Source organism: Falco peregrinus, chromosome 6 (genome assembly GCF_023634155.1).
Source record: "Falco peregrinus isolate bFalPer1 chromosome 6, bFalPer1.pri, whole genome shotgun sequence".
Taxonomy (NCBI): Eukaryota; Metazoa; Chordata; class Aves; order Falconiformes; family Falconidae; genus Falco; species Falco peregrinus.
The window spans coordinates 46,936,438-46,961,010 of NC_073726.1; the positions used below are offsets into that span (position 1 = coordinate 46,936,438).

The 24,573-nt window shown below is 41.7% G+C and overlaps 1 protein-coding gene across 7 annotated transcripts in view; it reads left to right on the top strand.

Moving 5' to 3' along the window:
• The window catches only part of ANKS1B (ankyrin repeat and sterile alpha motif domain containing 1B), a 442,036-nt gene that overhangs the window by 397,627 nt on the left and 19,836 nt on the right, over positions 1-24,573 (top strand). For 4 of the 7 annotated variants that reach the window (XM_027794224.2, XM_027794228.2, XM_055808607.1 and 1 more), the window contains 3 exons: positions 10,404-10,478; positions 16,464-16,592; positions 20,573-20,644. In XM_027794224.2, coding sequence (XP_027650025.2) covers positions 10,404-10,478; positions 16,464-16,592; positions 20,573-20,644 — 276 coding nt within the window. The remainder of the gene's footprint in view (positions 1-10,403; positions 10,479-16,463; positions 16,593-20,572; positions 20,645-24,573) is intronic. The other 3 variants (XM_027794229.2, XM_027794231.2, XM_055808606.1) reach the window with 1 other exon arrangement.

Sequence of the window (24,573 nt, forward strand, 5' to 3'; positions counted from 1 at the left end):
TGAACTTAATTTTATTTCAGAAATGTTAGGATGAGGCCGGTTTTAGCCTCAATTTAAAATCTAAGAGAAAATGGTGAGATCTGATGTTTCCATCTTCACTATGGCCTGTGTTTTCACTAAACTTTACATGGGAGTCGTTAAGCATGTTGATCTTTGCATCAGGTATCAACCAGTGTTTGTTAAAACAATGCGCACATCAGTTTAAATCTGTTTTCCTTTGATCTGCTAAATAAGCTTAAACAATTCTCTAAACCATAATCAAATCTGCTTGTAAGCAATACAACACTGTTTCCTGGAGGAAGCACTGATTTAAATTTACTTAATGTGGGTGGTTTTGTCTCAAGGCCAGCATGTACCTTCATTCACAGTTCCCTAGCAGACTGTTCGTGACCTAAGAGGGGAAAATCCTAATATAAAGAATGAGTCTACCCAATTTAGATTCCCCACTGCAATGGGTTTGGTCATCCAGCTCTGCAGTTGGTCATCCCACTTGGAAAGTCTTTGACGTCTGTTTGGATAAAACACAACTGCCGAAAAGGTAATACAGAAGGTTGTGAGATGGTTTGTTTCCCCCCCAAAAAAATGGGGGGGCAGGGAAATCCGGAAAAGGTTGAGTAGTCTGAGTCATCTTTGACTGTGGATGTTGAATTCTGAGCCTGCAAACTGTAGATTGGTACGATCAAATTAACGTAGCTTAAAATAGCTGAGGTTGTTCCTAAGATTGCCTGTACCTTTAAAATAGAACTGAAATCATGCAGGCAAAGCCTAAGGACTTTGGAACCAGAACCAATAGGAGAAGTCCTGTTGAGGGGACTGGGCTCTTCATTCACCCCTGAAATCACGGAGAGGAAGAAACAGATATTTGCGGGGAAAAGCTGTGGAGGTTAAAAGGAAGCATAGCTAAGTTCATTAAAATACACCAATTAAAATGTCAGGTCTTTGGGATCTGTAATTCTCCAGGCAGCACAGAAGCTTTAGGTACTAGCTGCAAGCATATCCCAGACTGCTAGCCCTGAGGCTATTGCTATTTATTGCCTCAGCCGGTGACATACGGTGCTTTTTGCCACAGTGGTCCATAAGGCCTCTTGTGGTGGTGCCCAGAGCGCTGCAGCCTGGGGCGAGGGCAGAGGGCATCCTCCCCACAGCGGGTGGGCAGGGAGGTGTGGGGAGCACCTCTGCCCACGCTGCTTCTTGCAGAAGCAGAGCTGGGTCAGGCATCACCCCAATGCTGATGCACGCTCTCCCCACAGGACTGAACCCGCAGTGCACCCCGAGATGAGGGAGATCTGTCATTTCAGGAGGCGGTGGGTGGGTGCCTCGTTAGGGCTCAGGGGAAGGCTCCAGGCTGTGTCTGCCTCTGGGAGGAAAAACCAGTAATGAGTCAGAGTAAGCTTCCTGGTAGGATAAACCTGGTTGTGGCCCATATGGGGGGGGCACCCTAGTGGGCTGTGGTGGAAGGAAGAGAATCCTTTAAGATCTCAGGGAGATGCAAAAGTTACTCACAAAGGCTGGCAGGAGAAGTTCTTTCCCAGAGATGCTGAAGCCAGACTTAATTTTGAAACCTTTCTGGATTCTTCAGTCCCATGGACTGAGGGCTCTTGCTGTGGTTTTTTTTCCCCTAAAACACAATTACTGAAATGTGTTTTGTCATTGTAATGACTGGGTAGTAAGTTTGAAGTAAAACTACCCCAATTATTGGGATTCTGCCTTGTAGCATTATTTTGTGAGATACAATAATTCATTGCGGGATTAGGACTGGTAAGCAGGAGACAGTCATTCAAACAGAGATCGTACCAGAGATCCTTTCTCTACAATAGAGAAAAAGTGTAATAAACACAAGAGATAGAATTAGCGGAGGCAGATTTATATGAAATAATTCTGCTGCTTTGTGAAATAATACCTTCAACGTAATAATATCTTCGAAATACTTCACAAATACTAATGCATTTATATTTCCAGTCCACTGTGGGTCTATAAGGTTTAAAATTATGTCTTTCATTGTACAGCCAAGAAAAATGAGGCGCAGGGATGTTTCAGGTTGGCTAAGATGACACAGGAAGTTTGAAGGAGCCAAAAATAAAACTCTTGTCTTGTAAGACCCACCCTTTGGGTTTCTAACTTTCGATCACAGTATGACGTTTTTTTATTTACTTGTTTGCTATTTTCCTGTCTCCTTCTCTGCTTCAGAAGGATTGAAAGGTTACAATGAATGAAGGAAAATAAGGGTGCTTAAAATGAGATTATCTAAGAAGCAATGAAGAATGGGTTTTATCAGTGGTTGAAATTACTGGTGAAATAACAGAATTCTTTACTAGTAGATTTAAGAAGCAATAAATACAAAAACATGCTTGCCTAGATTATTTCATTCTGTTATTTCTAAGTTTTCTTACTTCTGTTTTTTATAAGCATGAGATAGCATATGAACAGACAGCCATTTTAAAGACAAGTATGTAAAATCCAAACAAATTGCTCTAAGGTTCATATTTTTAGGTGCATTTTATTTTTAATACAGAAGGATGACTGAACTGTGAAGACCTTGAATTTAACATCAAAAGGAAAATGCTTAACTGAATCTATTTTTATTGAGTGGTATAGATGTTACTGACAGTTGTCTTTTTAATTCATATAGATATTAATGCCATAGACGGCTGTTATCTTGGAACTGTAAATTTCAGTGAACTTTCATTTGTGAATCCCTTGAGTATTGTGTATTTAATGGACAAGTAAACTGATAAAGACATTATGGAAAATCTAAGTAATTTCTGCCTGAATAGAAAGATACAGTTTTTTCAAGAATGTTACAGAAGCTAAGATTTTAGAAATAAAGTCATGGGATGTGGATCATACCTACATGCTGCTTCAGCATATGAAATTAAGGAAGCTGCTTCTATATTTGGTATTAATGATCCCAACTAAAGCCATAAATGCTACACCAGGAAGGGGACAAATATTCTTTCAAGATGAGGACAGATGCTGTATATTAATTTACTGGTTTTCACACCCAGTCTTGTGAGCTGGAAGCTCTACATTGGAAAGATTGTATGAAAGCTGAACTTGGATATCTAACATTTACATTTTTGAGCTGCTAGAAAAAGCTTGAACCTAGAATTTGGGGTGCTCATCTGAAAGATCCAAGTCTGTTGTTGTTGGGGTTTTTTTGCTAAAATGTAGATACCTCTACCTAATGTTGAGGGACCAAAGTCTCATGATTTTTATCGGTGGTATTCATCCAGAAGTTTGTATCCTCTATGCAGGGCTAAAAGGCTGGGGTGCACTTGCAGCTGGCAGCGCTAGCAGAAGGGATGTTGTCACTCAGAAGAGGCTCGGCTGCTCGGCAGTGGTCACAGGGCCAGAGCTGCGGCTGGAAAGCTTCACCTCCAGGTGCTGTGCAGGGCAGCCGCAGCCCTGGCAAAACCCCTGGGGAGACCCTCCATCGGGCCTCCCCAGCAGGAGCCCAGCTCCTGGGTTGCTGGATTGAAATAAAATGAAAACTGTGTATCAGAGGAGATCACCGTCACATGAAGGAGGGTGTCGGCTGGCTAGGGAGAAGCGCAGCTGTGTTGTTGGTCTTCTGTCACCAGAGAAACATGTGTGACGTATGGCCCTGCATGTGGCGGGAGGTGGAGGTGCGTGGCACCTGGAGCACCGACCCTGGTGTGGGAGGAGGCTCCTCTCCCCCTGCTGCGGGCTGGAGGGGACAGTCCTCGCAGGCTCCCTGTGGTCCTGGGCTGGTTGTCTCCCTGCCCGGGGTGTGCTGGCCATGGCGCACACCTTCTTCGGAGACCTGGCTGGGTGCACTGACCTGGAGCGTGCTCACACCAGTCACCCGCCGCCTGCCTCCAGGAAAATCGTTCCAAGATGGCTGGTGATTTTCTGGAAATCTTCATGTGAAGCATTTTTCAGGAGAAGCAAAAGAAATAGACCAATGCAAAGCATATGTACTTAATCTAATAAGAAGTGTTATTTCTAGTTTCTGCTTCTCTGAAAGTACTAATTTCAAATTTCACTCTCTGTTTCTGAAGATCTTGTTTTCCAAGGAGGATCTGTGGTTATTCTTGCCGTTAAGACAGGCTCTCCCCAGAGCTTTGGGAACCCTGAGGGAAGCAGCATCTATTGAGATGGCACAACTGCTCTCCCACGGTTCTGAAACATTTGGAGTGATGATTAAAAAAGGGGCCAGGCAGCCCCCTTCATCCAATTTTCATTTGTTTCTTTCAGCTGTTGCACCTTTAAAGGTTGCTCACCATGCCAAGAGTGATTTTTCTGGGATTTGATCCAAAATTCTCCTTGTTTCTGGAGCAAGACAGAATTATAGTTAGCAAGTTAAATAATGTGCATCAGAGGGCGTGGGGCTTGCTGCTGTTTCTCTCTTTCCCTTCTGCACCTTGCTGGAGCTGCAGCACCAGGAGATGGGAGTGATTTCCCGAGGCACAGCCCTGCAGTGAGACACAGAGGACGAGGCAGTGGGGGAATAAGCCAGTAGGTGATGATCGGCACCTCCCCTTCTCCACATGAGCCGCCTCTGTGACATAGAAGTGCAAGAGAGGGTGACCTTGCTGAGGATTGGTGGAGAGGGCAGCAGGACATCAGGAGTCACCAACAACCTCTACTCAGACCAGCTCAGAGGTGAACAGACCATCGGGGCTCACGTTTACCTAACCAGGGCCATGCCCTTCTGTTTTCGAGATGTCTGCTTATTGTTGTTACTCTCTCCTGGATTCCCTTGGTGTGCCTCCATCCTTCCTGAAGTGCAGCAGCTAAAATTGGATGCCACCAGCCTTCACTGGTTGCTGCCTTGTATGGCACAAAAGTTCCTTCCCATGTCTTACAATATGCTGCTTTTATTAAATACATGGCGGGGGGGTGTATTTAGGAGAAGGAAATTCGGCAAAGGGCCACCAGGATGGTCGAGGGCTGGAGCAGTTGCCCTCTGAGGAGACTGGGCAGTCAGGGCTGGCTGGAGAAGAGGCAGCTTTGGGTACTAAAACCAAAATTGGAGAGGCACTGACTGGAGGCCAAGAGAAACTTCTCCATGATGACAGGCAAGCAGGGGGACAGGCTGCTCACAGAAGCTGTCCAGTCACTGTCCTTGGAGGTTTTCAAGACCTGGCTGGATGAAGTTCTGAGCAACCTGGTCCCATCTCACAGCTGATCCTGCTTTGAGCTGAGGTTGGAGTGGAAACTTCCTGAGCTCCCTTGCAGCCTGAATTGTCATGTGATTTATTTGCTTTTTCTTTTGCAAGACTGCTGTATATAATTTGAAGTATACTAAAACTTCCAGGTCCTCTTCTGTCCCCACCTCTGTGTTAAATTGCTCTGCTAATTTCTTTGCTATTTTATTTGTGTATATAATCTTATATTCCCAAGGAATGCTCTTTATCTTGTTGAACTTCATCTAACTGATTCCTGTAGTTCATCAAATCCATTTTCAGTTCTTACCCCATTCTGACAAGTCCCTCGTGTCTGGGTGCTCCCTAGAGACCCTGAGCGCTCCTCCAAGCCACAGCATGGAGCAGGTCATTGCAAATTGCCTTGTCTTGTTCCAGGCCAGTTGTGCTTAAGTACAGGTAATTATCTAAATGGTGCATTTCAACTTCTTGTGCAATCACTGCATTTTGAGTCAGACTAGTTTGTGTATGGGGCATGTCATGTGTTGCCACATCAGGAGTCACACAGTCGTTTTCTAGGTCCTGCTGTGCTTCTCTTTGCTGCTGCTGATTTAGTTGTCCAGTTTTCCAATAAAGGAAGGAAATCTGATCAGAGATGATTCATACTGAACAACCTCATTATAAACATCTTCCATTTTTCTTGGCCTGCAGAAACTGTCTTGGGGAGCACATGGCAGGCAATATTGTTCTTTTTCTCTGTTATTCTCAATAATATGTACATAGATACAGATATACACATATGTGCACATATTCCTAAGTGTTTATTTTGGGTGGCCAGGAGCAATGGCAGAAGGTCTCATAGACTTTGAGGACCAAAGGACGGTGACTGAATTTTTAAACATTTCTAGTAACTTACTGGTCCCTGGAGTTAGGCTGGCTGTTACTTCCCAAAACATCCTTTCCTCCCATCTTAAATATTCTTTTAGACCTTCCAGGGTCCTTTCAGTATCTTCTGTGACTTTCTGAGGATAATTGCTTCTAGTTTAGGTAAACCTTTAACAACTCCTAAAGTGCTGTCGAGTGAAGTTCATTAAGCTGTGTGGAGCAGTCACAGCCTGACTGCCTTCCAGCCAGCTCCTGCTCCTTCTGCATATGCTGTCCAGGTGTTCTTTTCTGTTGCTTTCCTCCTTTCCTCTCCTTAGAAAGCATATAATTTCCATGATCAATCTTACAGATTTGTGATCACTTTCAGTACAATTACTTTCTGTCTTCAGATTATCAACCAAGTCTTCCCTGTTATAGGGCTGAAGCCTAAAGTTAAGTTCTCCTTAGAGAACTTTGTTCACCTTGTGAAACACTAAGTTGTCTCCAACACAGCCCACTACCTTAAAGACTTATATATGTACTGTCCTACAGCTTTTCCAGTAAGTATATGAGTAATCAGAAAGACTCAAAGCAGATGGAAGCGTGCAAACGCTTTGGAACACAATTAGCTACTGACTTTACTACAGGTGTCTGAAGTAATTGTGCCCTATTTTCTCCTGTCTTGGAGGAAGCTAGCAAGAACAGTAAGAACTATTATTAAGCAGGTTAAATTAAATAAACAGGAGAAGTGAAAATGTCCTTTAACAATTATTTTAAAAGACAGTCATAGAGTGGTAAGGAGACCATGGCAGAACTGCGATTGCTGGGAAGGGAGGAGGATGAGTGGAGACCAGGTAACACGGCGCCTCACCTCTCTACCTCCCTCTCACACCAGTAACCAGCCACCTGTATCATGGGTAGCCGATGGCAGGAGCTGTGCAGCTCAGGCCATTCCCTTTTTCCCATCCTTTGTCCCTCCTGCCCGCCAGAGTTGTCTCCCACGGTGACTAGGCATGGAAGTCTTTTATGCATGGGACATCTACACCTATCACAAAAATGGTACCATGACAGCAGTCTTGTTGCAATTTAAGCATTTATCTTTTGGGAAGAATAGGATAAGTGCATGTTTTGATGCTAATCAGGCAATAGCTGATGCTGGTTTTTTGCTGCTCTTTACCATATTGCTTAGGAAAATGTTCTTTATTAAACTCCTAGAACCTCTGTGTCAGTGGTATTAAGTGCCCAAGTGTGTTTATTATGGTGGAAGCAGATGCACAGATTGAATTTTTCCTTCTTTTTGAGGGCATATGTTTTTTGGAAGCTGAAAATCGCGAGTGTTTGAAGCCTAATCCCTGTTCTCCCTCCTACTGCCTATTTTCTGGCCTCAAATACTCATTTAACCTTTTTCCTTTCCTTGGTTCCTTGCTCTTCAGCACAGGGGTATGCAACTTTAAATGCTTCTGGGGATTTTGTAATTCATTAAAAAATTTCAGCACTTTGAAGACATAAAATATGTATAAAGTAAATGCTAAATATTTTTACAGTGGTGCAAGGAAAAGGTTGGTTTCTGAATTTGAATTCATTACCTTCCATAAAATTAATGTTCCTTCAGTACTGCATTTCAGTACCTTAGTCATTCAAACGTTAATGAGAGCAGAACAGAGTAATGAGTTTTGCACTGCTGCCCTTCTGACTGGGCATTCATACAGTTGTGGGAAATTCTTGGTCTCTGCTGGTCCTCTTCATTAATTGTTGATTTAATAAATCAAGTCACCTCTGTTTAAAGATGATTTACCTTAAGCCTACATCCTCCAAACCTGTAATTCTGGAGGTAGGTAGGTCTGCGTGATGGGGGCAGTTCCCTTAAACAGTCTTTGGAGCAAGCAGAGACCTGGACCCAGAACTTGTTTCTTGCAGGTGAGTGCTCCAAATATCTGCTTTTATGCACTCTCTCCAAATAATTAAAAATAGTAAGAAGGGCTTCCCTTCATTTATAAAAGGGGTTGAAGACAGCATATCTTCTGCTGCTTTAACCTGTGAAAGAGGAAGGTGAAATACATACATGAATTCCCACAGTCAGAAAAAGGCATCAGATTAAGACCTCCCAAATCTTACAGGGAATACACTAACCCCTGAGTTTTTTGTCTGGGAGAAGATGAGCTGGGGAGGGGGGAGAAGGGTGGGTACCATTGGTATGTATAGGAAAGGATTGATTCCCTGCCCTCATTTTAAATGGAGCAACTTAAAGATTGCATACACACAGTGTCACGTTACCTGTTCCTGAGTTAGCACCAAAGCAGCCGGTAGATGTATCCAGTGTATTTATGCATTCAGGTGCTGCAGCACAGTAGGGTGGCTGTTGCAGCCTCGCTGTCAGCACAGCAGCCCTGTCGCTCTGTCGGGTGAGCCCCACACGCCTCTGTTGCATGGGGACAGGCACCAGCTCCTGGCTGATCCAGCCAAGGCACCACACCACTCCCTAAAGGCAAGTCCGCAGGAGGGGCAGGATTTAAGGATGCACCTTTGTCTCCAGACTATCGAGATGGTGAGAATCGGCTGCACAATATGATGGCATCATGGCAGCCCCATGCCAGCGCTGGGGAGAAATAAAACACCTGCTAGCGTATGGTGCTGTGCTGCCTTACCTTGCTGCTTTCAAGACCTCAGTGAGTGTGTCCAAATAGCACTGCAGTATGTTTTCTTGATTACCATATGCTGGGGGATGCTGCACCTGGCATGGAAATGCCTTCTCTTTTACCCTTCTTCTGCAAAGCAGGGGCACAACCTCGTGTCATGGATGCCCATTTACCAGACTGCCCCCGGCAAGCAAACGTTGGCATCACAGTGAGGGGCATGGCCAGAGCATCCAGAGGTTGCTTGACATACAGAAAAAAAGGTCGTTAGTGCAGTGTCCTAATAACGGCACTGCAGAAGTAGCTGGAGCGGTGTTTGCTACTGGCCTTGCACTGAGAATATGTGTTCACCCACATGGAGGAGGGCTGTTCTGTAGCAAGTTGCAGAGATGAGGTAAAAGACTCTGAACCAAAGTCAAGGTTTTTATTAGCTAATGCTATCAAAATGCAGAGCCCTGCACATCATGAAGGAGAAGCAAATAACTTTGAGAACAAGATGAAGGAGAAGAAATTAACAGATACGGGAAAGTTTTAAGAGTTACTGAAGCTAGAGGAAGGGATGTATGCTCTTGCATTTCTGATCATGAAGGAAATAGGGACAATCAACAACATTAGGCAGCCTGCCTGGCAGCATTTGGTAGTCAATCATGAGAGGATGCCAGCCTGCCCTGACAGTAACCAAGCGATAACCTTGTCTGTCACCAGTCAAGCAGCCAGGTTTCAGGCTACAAAAGGTAAGAGCAGGAGCCATATTTCTAAGAAGAGTTGCAATTCTTTGGGTTGTTTTGAGTATTGGTGCTAAATTCCCGCTGCTGCTGCTGACAAGAACCAGCAATGCACATTCTTGCTGCTGTTAAATTACTGATACATTAATTGCTATCTATTCTGGATGCTGCAGTTGCATTTTTCATGCGTGTTTATTGCCTTTTGTTGCAGCCTGCCAAAGATACTGTGGGCAGATCCTACATCTGATGCTTTGTTTTAGTTGCCTGGCTACTGTAAAATGTTATCTTAGCTCTTGCTGAGGTGTCACAGATGCTTTCTTGATGAGTGTCCAAACAAGGAAATATGTAAAAGATGCTGGTGAATGCTGTGCTTGCCTAGTTCTGATGCTTTTGCTAGAGATGCTACAGTATGCTTACTTTGCTTTGCTACTATCTGTATGATAGTGTAGAAGGTAGACTGAAACCTTTAATTTACGCAGCAGGGTCATGGTCAGTACCAAAGGTAGTATTATCTGTATCTTTGTGTGCAAAGGAACTGCCGTTGGAAGGAGGTGGCGGGCAACTGCTTCAATTAATTGCAATGCATTCTTTTCTGGAAATTGTTACAAAGAAAATGTATTTTTCCTGTTGACTGTATTGCCAGTTTTTCCCCTTCCTGTTTCCCTGTGAGAGTCTCCAACAGAGAGAGATTCACATCTTAAAACTTAATTGGGACGTTGACTTCAAGTTTCTTTCCTGCCAGAAACTGAAAGTAACCAATATTTCTTCTGCTCTCTGCATTTTCTGTTTATGCCTGCATAACTTTATCTCTTTACATCACCAGCCAGCACTTCTGACCAAATTGTTTTCTTGTACTCAGTCTGAAACCTCTTCTGAAGTCTCTGAATAAACCATGTTTCCTTCCAGTCAGTCCGAAAGTATTCTGTCAGCAAATAAATAAAAAATTACTTTTAACAGCTGTTTTACTTCCTTCTTTAATGTTATTGCAAGCCTTTTCTTAATGATTCTTGCCTTTTGGCAGTTGTGGTGCATTAATATTTACAAGATGAGATGTAGTTTTCTCTTTATATTAGCAGTCCTCTGTCTGTGAGATCTGGACCAACCAGAATGCAGGATATCCTTTCTCATCGATTCATCAGGTTCATAATGTAAGATACAGTGATAAATGGCTATGTTGTCACTCTATGGATGTACAGTCTGTTGCCATGGTGTTATCTACGGGTGTCATGTCGCTGAAATGACAAAAAAAGTTTGTAACTTGTCTGCCCTCTTTCGGGATTATGTGTGCGCGCATTCGTGTATCGTGCCATGTGGTTAGCATATGTTGGCTGTATGGTGCACATACAGGACATGGGGGGATTGCCAGCAGCAGTCTCGCTCAGGGGGAGCTTTGACTTCTGTTCCTGATGTTTTTGTTTGCTCACTTTTCCAAAGCAAGAAACCGTGTAAACAGCTCGATTTGCACAGTTTCACCCCCACAATGTGTTGTGCTGCCCTTTCTGTGTTAACCTATAGGCTTTGCCTAGCTGTGGAACGTGCCACGGTGTGTGCAGAGGCACTTTTGGGGAATTAGAGGTAACACTGATGGTGCTTTGAATTTTCATCACTTATGTGACAGTCACATGTGCTGTGCACATGAGAGCAAACTGGCTGATCTGTACTGCAGTGTGGTAAGGACGACAGCCCGTCGTTCAGAGTAGGATTTCAGAGGAGCTGTAGATTTCTCCTGATTTCTGTCGTATAACTGCCTCTGTGGAGCATTTCTGCCACAGAGGGGCCATTTTGGCTACCGAGCTTTAGAAGCTTTTAAAACATAAGTACACCATAAACCTGTTTCCATTATTTCAAGTTCCAAAGGTATAAGGTGCTAAAAAGATTTCTCTCACTCTAGGAATTCAAATGTATGCAAACAATGAGGATTTGGCTGGTCCACAGAACATTTAAAATTATTACAGGGAGAAAATAATTAATTTTTCAGCCAGAACCATTGTATCTATGTGTGCTCAAATTCATTATTGTCATGGTGACTAATGCATGTTACAACTAGGCATTAGGCTTTAACAGTTGAAAAGTTGTAAGATGTGGTCCCTGTTAAAAATGACTGCATTCAAGCCACTCAAAACCAGGCCCTTTTTTTTCCCCTGTAGCATGGAGGGTGTTTAACTTGACATTTTTATAAAAAGATGATGCGGGTGTTAGAATTTATAGAAGTTGTATTGAGATTACTTCTTACCTGCGTCTACCTCTGCATACAGGTGCCTTTAATATGAATGAAATACAGTTCTCAGGGAATGGAATGAGATAGGAAAACAATTGTAAAAAATTACCTAATAGTAGTAATCTGCTTCTTTAGCGGTTCTGACATTAAGCATCTGACCCTTTCTACAGCACTGAGATGTGCACATCTGCCTATTTTCAGGGTTGTGAAGCATTGCAAGAGCATGAAATACTGGTCTTTAAGGCTATGACCTTAATGGTTAAAAGTTGTCACTGTAAGATGATTGAATCTTTACCACTCTGGCACCTGACTTGAGACCGTTTTGTGATTCTTTGTAAGATAAGTTCTTTATCTGCAAAATATGGAGGAAAAAAAAAATCTTCTTTCTCAAGGTGACTGAGGCCTGAGAGAGGAAAGATGCTGGTTAAAGGCATGGGGAGGTTAGAATACTAAAACATAGGCAATACAGCAAAAGCCACGTGATAAATTGCACAGCTGTCTGATGAGCTGTGAAGTTAGATGAAGAATAAATTATCTCTTGCCTTTCTACTTCATCAAAGAGATAAAAATCTCCATACATATATTGTGTCATAAAAAATACATAAGCTTAAATGTTTGTTTCTTGTAATTGCAAATTAAATATTCAAACCAGGAAATCCTTATCCTATCAAACCTATTTTTAAAAATTAAATCAAACATCATAGTTGGTTCTGCACAGCAATTTACAAATATTTCTATACTGCTTGGAAGTGGTTTAGGTGCTTATTGAAGGTCCTGAATCTCAGTATATCACCCATGAGTTGTTCTGCACCAATTCCTCAGGTACAGAACTACTAGTAATTCACATCTCTCTACCCTAGACTTGAGGCTTGTTGTTTCAAGTCTTCTCTAGGTCAAAGAAGTTTCTACTTTGTATTTTACGTGAAGCTAATTGCCGTCATCGCATCCTAAATCTCACAGCTGCTGACTAGAGTCAGTCAGCTGAGGAGCTCCTGTTCTTGCTGTAGAGATGTTTAGGCCCAGATTTATGAAAGCAGTTAGCAGTCTAAATCTTGTTTAAAAGCCCTTCTTACCCCACCCCACCCCTTTTTTTGTTTGTTTGTTTAAAGAAAAGTTAAAAAAAAAAAAGGAAATGAAAGGAAATTGCTTGGGGAATATGTAATAGGAATTACGCTTTTAAACATCTTCACAGATCTGGGCTTTGGAGACTACCCTTTTATAACTCAGTTTAAATAGGTGAATGAATACTTGCAATAGTGTGGTTTAAAAATCTAAGGAGTTTTGTAAGAAACAAAAGGAAAGGAGACCAGAAGCCACTTCTGCTGAATATTAAAAAAACCCACTTATGATACAATTACAAAAGAAAATTTTATGACTGTGTATAACATGTCACCTTCATCCATCCTAATAATCTATACCTACAATGTTTAATTTTATGCAGCTTTTCTTAGTAGCTGCTCCCTTTGCAAGACACGTTGAAATACACGAAAGGTCTTCAGGTGCAGTGGTTGGTCAGCAACAGCAGAAATCTTGTATCTCTGTGGTCCCCTAACCTCAGCTGTATTATCACAGAATCATAGAATATCTCCAGTTGGAAGGGACTCTCCTATAAGGATCATCAAGTCCAACTCCCTGCTCCTCGCAGGACTACCTGAAGCTAAACCATGTGGCCAAGAGTGTCGTCCAGATTCTCCTTGAACTATGACACGTTTGGTGCCATGATCTCATGTTCAGATCATCCTAGAGACATGTATGGCAATCTTACCAATTCTGTTTTGTCTGATTTAAGAGGACTATGTTGGATATAAATGAGTGGTCTCCACACAGTCCCTCTCTCTGTGTCTAATATGCTAGTTGTATTAGCCTGGTTGAAGATTATTTCTCATTTCCTTGTGATTGTTGCTTCCTAGCTCCTTTATAAAACAACCAATATGAGAGGGAATCACTTTTCCTCTTGTTACTGCCCTTCATTTGCAGACAGAAACAATGCAGTTCTCCATGCTTTTAGTATCTTCCATGCAAAAGGGAGTCAGACCATAAAATGATGTACTTATTGTACTCCTCATGTACCCTGCTACCCGTTTCCTGCATGTGAGGAAAGTCACGTGCAGAGCAGCACAACGAAAGGTTTTGGAGCACTACTCAGCATCACTTATTCCATAGAAATTTTGGTCCTGTCTGGTCAAAAGATGTAATTCTGTAGCTTGTCTGTCCTGGATTTACTCCAGTTCCATCATAGTAACCTTTTGCTGAATGAATAAGATGTACCTCCTGAGATGTGCTTCCTTACACAGAACATGCAGGAGTGTATCTTTATTAGGAAAAAAAAAGGAGGACTGTTTCAAGTGGTCTGTTAGCTATGACCTTGGATAGTTCATAAGAGACAGATGAGCACACTGTGAGCATTTGTGATTGGTACAATCCATCTTGTAGTCAAATACGAACTCCACTAATAAGGATGCAGATCCTTGCCCCTTGTAATATGATGGAAACTGTATTTTATAAGGAGAACTGATTCATTTCCCCCCCAAAAAAGTGGGAATCAAATTCACACTTCAGATTAAATATGATAGAGGGTTTTTATACGTTAGTGGTCAGAAGGATTCATTTCTGTGGATACGGAATGCCAAAAATTGGAGCAATTGCTCCTGGCTGTTTTCCTTTAAAAAACTGGTCTTATCCATAGCATATAGGCAACTTTAACTAGGCAAAACAGAAATTACAATACTGTATAATTTGTAGATGTGCTAACAGTGCCAACATTAACTAGGTTTGACTTGTTTTATGATGTTCACTTGCTTGAAGTTACCATATTGGCAGGGTAATGTTGATGTTTCCAGATTTATCTCTTGCTTTTCATTGCAGAGTTGTGCAAATGCGTGTCATTTCATTATTTTGTGACACATGAAAATGATGTACTTGTTTTGTTTACTCTGTCCTGATTTAATTAGTGCGCTGTGATAGTTTGCCAGACTTTTGAATGTCTTCGATAAGATACTTCTCATGTGGTTTTGATGCTTAACTTCTTTTTGCTTTAGAAATCTTAACTTCTAGCCATATTCTATGTGAAATGCTGATGACAATTTGTCATGGTTTAACCCCAGCCAGCGACTAAGCACTACACAGCCGCTCGCTCTCTCCCCCGCTTCCTTCTTCCTTCAGCTTTATATGCTAAACATGATGTCATATGGTATGGAATGCCCCTTTGGTCAGTTGGGGTCACCTGTCCCGGCTGTGCCCCCTCTCAGCTTCTTGTGTCCCCCAGCTGCTGGCTGGTGGGGTGGGGTGAGAGGCAGAACAGGCCTGGGCTCTGTGTAAGCCCTGCTCAGCAGCAACTAAAACATCCCTGTGTGTCAGCACTGTTTCCAGCACAAATCCAAAATATAGCCCATGCTAGCTGCTGTGAAGGAAATTAACTTTCTCCCAGTCAAAACCAGCACGTTTTCTACCCCTTATTCCATACCATTTATGTCATGCTCCAGTACCACACTATCCAATACAGCCTCATTAACCATCCCCTGCCCGCCTTCCCATCCTTTGACATAACACACAAATATCGTTCCCATAGACTGTGCATCACCCCTGTAAATTGTGTAACCAGCACACAATTCCTTGCCAGCTTCAACACGTAGTTTAACAGTATGACATGCATAGAAAATACACAGAGATAAGTGCAGGTGAAGAAAGAAGTAATGTAATCCAAATTGAAATAATCATATAGGAGAGGGTAAAATAGTTTGAGAGAGAACAAGCAGGGTATGAAGGAGGATCAGGAAGCAGAAATCTGATTCCCAAAAGACACAGAGGGAAAGAGAGGGAAATTCAGAGACGGGCCAGACCAGACAGGGTAGGGGAGCAGTGGAGCTGGTGATAGAGGGAAGAGGAGGATGACTCCATCCATGGGTCATTTTCCGTTAAAGTGAGCTGACACTGGTTTGGTAGCGTCCCTGGTGTTGAGGACATGGGTAGCACGGGCACATGTGACCCAAAAGTAGGAGAGATCAGAGTTAAAAAATAACCAACCTCAAAATAAGACATTTTTTTGCATGGACCTGCAAGGTGGAGTTTGCCCCCGAGGGCCCAGAGGTCAGTCCAGGTCCGATAAAGCCATGTCAGAAAATACGCAATGGCAGGTGAGGCCCAGACCAGCACTGCCATGCTGGGGACGTTCCTGTACCAATGTCAGCATTGGCTTTTTTTGGAGGGGGGAAGATTGTCCTGTGACAGGATTTGGCAGCAAACTGCTATCCTTCCGGTGTTCTCTGAGGACTTTGAGGAAAGAGGAGCGATGACAGCTCAGGAAGGCAATCACCTATATCAATGAGAATGGTAAAGGTAGAAGGGCAATGTTAGTAACTCTACAATGAGACATCAAGAGATGATGATCAAAGTAAATATTCGTAAAGAGATTAAAGAATGCCTCATACATTTGAAGAATATATAATAAGTCTTCAGATCAAAGCCAAGTCTCCGTTATTTAGCCATTTAGGAAAGTTAGTTATTGGTTATATGTGCTGGATAATGGAAGACTTATTAGCTATGTAGAAAAGCTTGTAAAACACATAGTGGAATTTGTGAATGGCATCTTTGTGCATCTTGTGATTTTTTTTTCAAGTACTGTCATCCTCATATATGTATTCTAAACAGTTATTTTTAAGGAACATTTCTGGTGCCTAATGATTTTATTCTCCAAACAAATAGATTTAATTAAAGCCTCATTAAGCACTACAGTAGATGACTTTGGATTATAAAGTAAATCATGAAAAATGTTGTAGGAGTTGTATTCCCTTACTTTAGTAACATGGTTCTATGTGTAAAAAATAAATTACTGTTAATTGAGCACAACAGTGGGGGGCTACTTTATGGCAAATTTGCTTGCAACTTCACTTATATCTGGAACAACTGTGATTTTCAGACAGGAGACTGGGGAGAGCCTTCAATTACCTTGCGACCTCCAAATGAAGCCACAGCATCAACGCCGGTACAATATTGGCAACATCATCCAGAGAAACTCATCTTCCAGTCATGCGATTATAAAGCATTTGTAAGTATCGATAAGTGTAGTGGTTTGATCTGGGGTAGATAAATTAATCTTAGATCCTGATTTTTTTTCATTTATAATATTTTTTCAGTCACTATTAATGGGATAGGATCTTCTGAATACTGTAGTTGTAATAAATGAGAAACAAGGATGCACAGTACTTTTTCTATGAATTTTGTGATGTATTGCAATCCATGTAGCCATAGTATCAGAGAAATTACTCTATGAGTGAGTGGCTCAGTGTTGTAGGAGTGGTGGTGAGAGCAAATGCCCCTATTTCTCATCTGTCATCGCAAATCCCTGTCTAGTACTTACAAGAAAATAATAAAACATAGTATGGGGTCCTCATGCCTACATTAATGCTTTGTTCCCATTAGTTACAGTAATATTGCCTTGCCTGAATTTCATATACCTCTTTTTGGGGGAAGGGAGCTAGGGAAGATGGAGATCAGGGTCCTGAAGCACAGTGTTCTCTGGGTGTTACAAAGGCTTGTGAGGGAGAGGAAGGTCTCCTGAAGTACAGCAAGTCATATTGGAAGAGTTTTTTATGTTTTTTTTAAAAGAAAACCACTGTTCTGAAGCCTTGAGTTCCCTGTCAACAGGCAGGGGGACTGGTGCTTCTGGGGAGCTGAAGAGGTGCCTCAGCCCACCTATTTAAACTCCTTACCTTTTCTGACTTTGCTGGAAAGCACTGTTACAGTTGCTGAAGGTGCTTCCCAGACCACTGTGTCCTCTTTGGAGGCGGCCACCTAGTGAAGTAAGGCTGGCTGACGTCACAAAGGGGCTCAGTAGTTGTAGTGCCTTTAGCATAATAGCTGGGGGTTAACCATGTAGCCAGGACATGGGGTTTAGATCCTTTTTACCTGAAGGGGCTTGGATCCTTAGTGCTTTTTAGCGTAACGCTCTGTTCACCAAACGCCAGCCCATTTTGGGGGAGAGCTGAGCGAGGGCTGCTGGACTTGATTTAAAGCATATCTGGAAAGGTAGGAATTGGAGACTAAGTGAGACAGAGCCTGGTTCCTGCTGAGGAGGAGCAGAAGGGGTGTTACTGGCCTGTCTTGCTTAAGCACATCAGTATTTTCCGTCAGACCTTCCTGGGGCAGAAATTGCTTTGAATGCAGTGATTGTCCCTCAACAGTGACTGGAACTTCTGCCTTCCTCAGCTAGCCACAGTCAAGGTCCAGCTCACTTGCTCTTGCTCTTGCTCTCCTCCTATGCAGCACCTCAAAATGAAAAGGAAGCTCAGTGACTTCTAGTTCTTTAAATATTTTTTATAGTTTTCAGTGAAGTGAACAAGTTTATCCCAAGAGTGCCTCTTGTGTCATTACTTGATCCAGCAGTAAATTCATAATCAGATGTAACCTCTGCAGTAAATAGGAAGATGTGTGGATCATTAAAGAAATGAAGCTGGGATGACCAGGAATATCCAACTTACTGGTGATTAAGAAATCACCAAATCAAAATATCCAAGTTACTGGTGATTAAGGAAACGCCTTGCGTTCCTGAGGACCATGCATCACTGCATTATCTCAGCACCCTGAGCTGTATTGACCTCAGCTTTATAGAGTAAAACGCTGACTTGGAAGTTGTAATGGGGGCAGCTTTCATTGCATGCCACAGCTCTCAGCTGAACTGTTGGATGTGCTCTGCATCACTCCCACATGCTCTGGGTCTTTGAGAAGGAATATTTCCAAAAGCACAGCCAAGTGAAAGGAAAGCAAAATTCCCTCCTAGAATTTAAAATTTTCCTGACAACTAAATTGGACAGTACTTCTGTCATTTGCATGTCTGTTCCACAGTCCACCCTGGGAAGCATTTCTGAATGCCTGCAGCTGAGGATTTTTTGCTGCTATGCAGATGGGACAGGAGCTGCCCATCTCTTATCTTTCTTCTCTTGTTCTGCCGTGAGCAGAAGAGCACTGGTTTTTTTCCCCTGATGCGTGACCAGCTGGTAGCTTAGTCCATAAAAAAATAATAAAATAATGTAAAAAACGAAATTAATCGCATCCTTCCCAGATAAGGCTAAGGATACCAAACGTGTCAGACAGCAGGATCCAGAGAATAGATACAGTTGAACTCTATATTTTTGTTTAATTTTGTAAGTTCAGAGCTTGCTTTAAATTATTTGCTTTTTTGCAAGGGTGATATCAAGCCGTCCCATCAAATTAATGCCCAAAGCCCTATTCACGTCACCATCAAGCCCCCAGCTGGACTTGCAGCTGCTTGGTTTATGAATCTTTCACATCTGCAGTCCTCCAGGAATGCCCTTCATTTGTTCCTTTCTGCTTGTGCTTATCTGGTAGTGTTGGTGTTGCTCACCCTTCCATTTATAATGCCCTGTAAAGTGTTTCTCACTAATTACTCAGTTGGCTGCTGTCTGCATTGAAATATTCATGCATTTTCTTGCAGGTCAAAGATTCCTGTGGTACACAGTGTGAACTGAAGGCTTTAAAGAAAATATCTCTTGTTTAGGTCAGGAGACCAGAAAGTTGACCAGCACACTTTCTGTTCAGTTCCAGCTTGCGTTCAGCTGTAACTGAAGCTATTTTTGATGAGTTGTTGTTTAACATGAAGCTGGTTCGCTATCTGGTTAGGACAGCTTAGGCTGTTTCCAAGGGGAGTCAGTGCAATAGAATGAAAGGGGTCAGGCAGCGGTGGTGGGCTGCAGCATCCTCTGAGAAAAGGCTCCTGCCCATGGCGTGCACTCTCCTCCTGCAGCTTACCTGCCCTGTTCTCAACCAGTGGCATGACTCCTCTTCAGCTCTGGTGTTGCTCTGACTTAGAACTGAAGACAAGAGAAGCCATGGTGGTGTGCTGCAGTGAAGGAGGATGCAAAGGGAGACATCTCTATGCCTGGGGAGAAGATGTAGGGTGGCTTGCTGTCCTCCTCCCCCTGTTAAGCCAGGCTTCCGTGTGACACCATATAGAAATACAGAAGCATCCGGTTTGCACAGAGCGATTCGGACATGTGCACGTCCACAAATGCACACGCCTGTGGCATCTATAGGAGAAATGCAGAGCATGGCTCTCGCGCAGCTCTGTTAGCTGTGACAAGACTGCTCACTGCTAGGTGACAACAGCAGGGACGAGCAGCCAGCTCCATATCCCTGGAGGAGCAGTGTCATTCAAATGCGGGGTAGACATGTACTGAGACCACAGAGGAACAAATCCAGAGGAGCAGAGCCTGCTGTCAGGGTGCAGGAGGGCTCAAACTGTCCTTGCCAGCAAGTGGCATTGTGAGGAAGAGGCAGGTAGGAAAGGAGCTGTGTCAGTGAGGCACTCTGCCTTGTGTCCCCTTGGAGGTGAGCAAGCTCTTCTGAGAGTGCGGTGGCTTCTGAGAGTGAGCTGCACCAGGACCCAGCACCAGCACCCTGCTGCCTCCCCTCACCCAGCCCCTCTTCACATCAGTAAAGGCTTCAAAATAATAGTTCAGGGTCAGCCTTTTCTTAGGAAGAAATAATGGTTTAAACTACTTTTCAGTTCAGATTTATTTACTGTTTGCTGACATCGGGCTCTGCTATTTGCTCATAAATTAGTTACAGATTGAGTACACAGAGGTTAACATCGCTGCTGGCCTTCACGTCCACGTGATTGCACGCATAGCAATATGAGTTTGGCAGATGGCAGCTAAAAAAAGCAGATTCTCTATTTTTTAATCAAATGGCTTTTTTAAGATGAAATCTGTAGTATTTTCTTGTCGTTTGAGTGACTAAGGTGATAAGCTAGAAGACTTTCAAATATTGTTTCAAAAAGCTGCATCTGATTCAGTACACTTGTAGCTGTGCGTTCCTGTTTCATAGGCTGATTAACACACTGGTTCAAATGATTTATCAGAGAACGGCAGAGCTAAAAAAACCTCTAAAGCAATATAGTAAGTTGACTGCTACCACTATGGGTTTTTTAGGCATATTTAGTGCATTTCTGCAGATGTTTGTCTGTTCTGGAATTTCAGTTAAATTAAATTTAATGGATTTTTATTTTAGTATTTAGGTTCTATGCTGGTAAAAGAGTTAAGAGGCACAGAGTCAACACAGGATGCGTGTGCAAAGATGAGGGTAAGTTAGTAAACTTAGTTTCTCTATCATCATAATATTAAATCATAACAACTTCTGAGTACTTTTACTGTGCCCTTTTGGCTTTTATAATGTTCTGTTACCCATTTGTTTTCCATTGCTTTTGCACTTACATTGGTATTCAGTAGGAAGTCTGTTCTGTCTTTTAACTTAATTTCAAGTAATGCCAAAATGTAAAGGTAGGTCTTTATTTTGCACATTGTATCTCAAAAAAACCCAAATGTATGCATTATGTTTTCTCTTGGATCTTCATTTCAAAGTACTTCACAAGCGCTTTTAAATGTGCCCATACCATATTGCTTTTATGAACAGAATTTAGAGCTCATGTATGATAATCTAGATTGAATTTACTACGTGAAAATATATACTAGTAAATATATTAGCATGTTACCAAAGCCATTGCTTTTTGCATATGGTCTAATCCTACAGTCACATAAACCTATGGATGCTTTTACTCACATGACTATTCCTGTGAATTATGAGTTACTTACATGCTTATTGATTGATTGAAGGATGAAAAGGGATCTAATTCAGTTTCACTTGATGGTGGAAAAGCAGTTAGGTTTCCTTCAAACTGGTAAGAATATGTTTTCTTGTGGCTCTTTGGCCTGATACTGGTTTGTAGAAAATTAGTGAGGCTCAGTCTATCTCCAAGAAACATACTGCTGCTGGAAACTCAAAACACGCCACAGGCCGACTACACGATTTATTCCCAACTGCAGTTGTAATAAGAGTGTACCTGTTCATAGAGATGGAGAACATATCATGGTCTGGTGTGATTAATTAATGAAGAATATAATTGTTTGGTAATCTGTCAAACATGTAAAATTACATAGGCGAATGAGTGAAATCCTTTCTTCTGTGGATTGTAAGTCTCTTATGCAAGGTGCCTCTGAGCACTAGATGAGGCATTCGGATCAGTTAGAAAGCTGGAGATGCGTAAAATTCATGCAATCAGACAACCATTTCCTATTGGTTACATATCTGCAGCACACAGACTTTTGTACAAGCTGTTTTAGCTAAGGGCTGGCAGTAATTCACGCTTACTGGATTGCCTGAAGATCTGTGGCTTTTCAGCTAATTACATGCTCATCATTCCTTACCTGGGCTTAAGCTCCTCTGAAAAAAACCCAACAACTTGACACAGTCACATACACGTGTTCTGGGGAATTAATTGAGACTGCAAGCATACCATCTTGCAATGCACTCGTTTTCAAACTGTCAGGCTTAGCAGTTCAATTTTTTAGGCATATGCCTGTGCAGATCTTTGGGCAGAATTTGACACCGTAGTAGCATATGACCACGTCAGTAAGTTGACTGAACTAGGAAGCTTACCATCAAAAAAGTCTCTCTAAATACTTTATAGCCACTTTAGGATTTTTTTAAAGTAATTTGGCAATTTTAAATTATATACCTGAGAAATTAAGTGTTTGAAAACAAATTTAATTCAAAGTACAATTTTTCTGTAAAAATAATGGAGTTGCACTAGTAGTCTATAGTGCCATACAGGGCACATATAGTACAGTGACAGGTTTTATATACATTTATTTTTTACATTGTCTTTTGAAATCATTGTGCTGTGAGAATGTTTGTTTTCTGGTTTGAGGTGTTTTTTTATTGCAAAGAACTTTGAATATAACAGTTTTTAATCAGGATTTCATCTGTTCTTTCTACGTAGTCCTTTTAATCATATTCCTATTCAAGTCAGAAGTGAAAAACATTGACTTAATGGGAACAGATTATTATTTTAGCATAAGTTTCTCAGTGAAAAAAAATGTATCTTTTTTCCAAAATGTTCTCTCTCTGGTTGCGTTCTGAAAGTTGGTGTCTGTGAATTGGGAGTCCAGGTTGTCCTGTCATCCTGAAGTTTTGCTGTGATACTCATTATTGTATTTAAGTACCACTGAGTTGTCATTGAAAATGTGGCTTCTTTTATAGTAACATTTTACTTTGTATGTACTGAAAGGGACATTTCACTTACAAATCAGTGAAAAGCTAGATATATTATTTGACTAATATATCATAGATTATTTGACTGCTTCTCAGGTACTGAATTCTGTCCGCTTGTCTAGTGTCTTTAGAGTCAGTACGATTTTTACATAGGGTTGTACTGACGTGACAGCAACATTTTTTAATTTTAGTATTTTATTTGGTTTTCCATTTATATATTGCAAATCTACAGCATGCTGCAATCTGAAACATGTTATGGGGAGTACATCACATATAACCTTGTACAATGTTGAGGTCCTTCCCTGCAATTTTTTAGTCTTTCTGGAGTCAGCCACATACTGGTTTTTAAGAAGTATATATGAAAATCAGGTACATAATTTTTCCGTCATTGTGGCTTTAGATTCTCCATCTTTAACCTAATGCTGCTCAAAAAAGTTTTAATATTCACTGGATGTCTTCCAGTCGGCAGATGCACAAGGACAAAAGAAGCCTATCAGTGAAAAAATATCTTAGTCTTCCTTAATTATTCATAGATACAGAGAAACAAAAATGACATGTATGCTGACTGCAGATCCCTCACCGTTAGTTGTAGATGCTTCCCGTGCTTTCAGTTATTGCAGTTGATGGTTTTGTTTCTTAAGCGAAGTGTCATGTGGATATCCCTCATGTCCCTCCACAGAGGGGCTTACAGCAGCCTTCTCCTCTTACAGCTTAAGAGTGAAGGGAGATCCTAAATCTTCTATAATGTAGTAAAAAAACCCACACAAAACACCCAAACCAAACAAAAAGAACCCCAAAACCTACGAACCTCTGACTTAATAACTCTTCTTGGCTATCCACAGTGCTTCTCAGCATTGTGTAGCAGTGTGCTCCAGGAGCAGGGCAGATGATGGATTTGTTTGGGGAAAATCCTGCAGATGAATAGATTGAGCTCAGCATGGGGGTCAAGGTTATACATGCGTTTTGTTCCCACCCAAATTGCCAGCTCTTGCAGCCATCCAAAATTATGAGTATTTGGCAAGGACTCTGCCTATTAGAGGAATTATATTTTATTTTTCCATTCACATATTTGCACTCTAAGGATGGATTTATATTTTATGGTTTCCTATTTGTTTCCAGCTATTTTCTCTCACAAACTCCCTCTGCAGTCGACAGCACTGTCTCCTTATCTCCATTCCCCACCTGCTGTAAACTGACCTTTGCTACTTGGAGATTAAATCTTGCTGTCCTGGCCAGAATAGATTTATTAATTATATTTGAGAGATACCTGCAAGAACTTAAGAGTTTTCATCTTTCTCAGCATGAAATAAGAAATATTGGAAGTTGTGTTTTCAATCAGATTATTTCAAATCACCATAGGAACACAAAAGTGAGAATAAAATTAGTTTACATCAAAATTAAAAAAAGTTTAACATTTAATTTGAATTAAGAAGAGACTTGTTCTCCATGGTGGACTCCATCTGGCATTAACACATCTGAATTCTTTGACCGGGTAGGAAGGGGCCACTTTTACTGGCATGAGCACAGCAGAGCAGCAAGGTAGACTTTTTTTCTTTGCAGTGATGTTAAATCACTGATGTTGCATACACCAGTTGCATCAAACCAATCAGATATTTATTGCAGCAGTAGACAACTTAGATTTTGTTCTTGAATCCTGCCAACTTCCTGAATATTAATCTTTCTTAAAGGTTTTCTTGTTAGAAAAGAGGTTCTTACATTTCAAGTCAAAGTTCTGGGGAAACAGCAACGTAATTCTGTTCACAAAGCAGGTGTTTAAATGTCTTGCTGACTTAAGACCAAAATGTCAAAGTTGGAATTGTTACAAAATCTGCTTCTCATATGTCAAGAGAGGAAGATGAAGCAGAGTTGAGTCTTTCACTGAAAACAGGCAGGATCTGGGGCATTCCTTCCTCATTTCTTCTTACATAAAGACAGCAGACCTGGATAAAGATGGCAGTCTC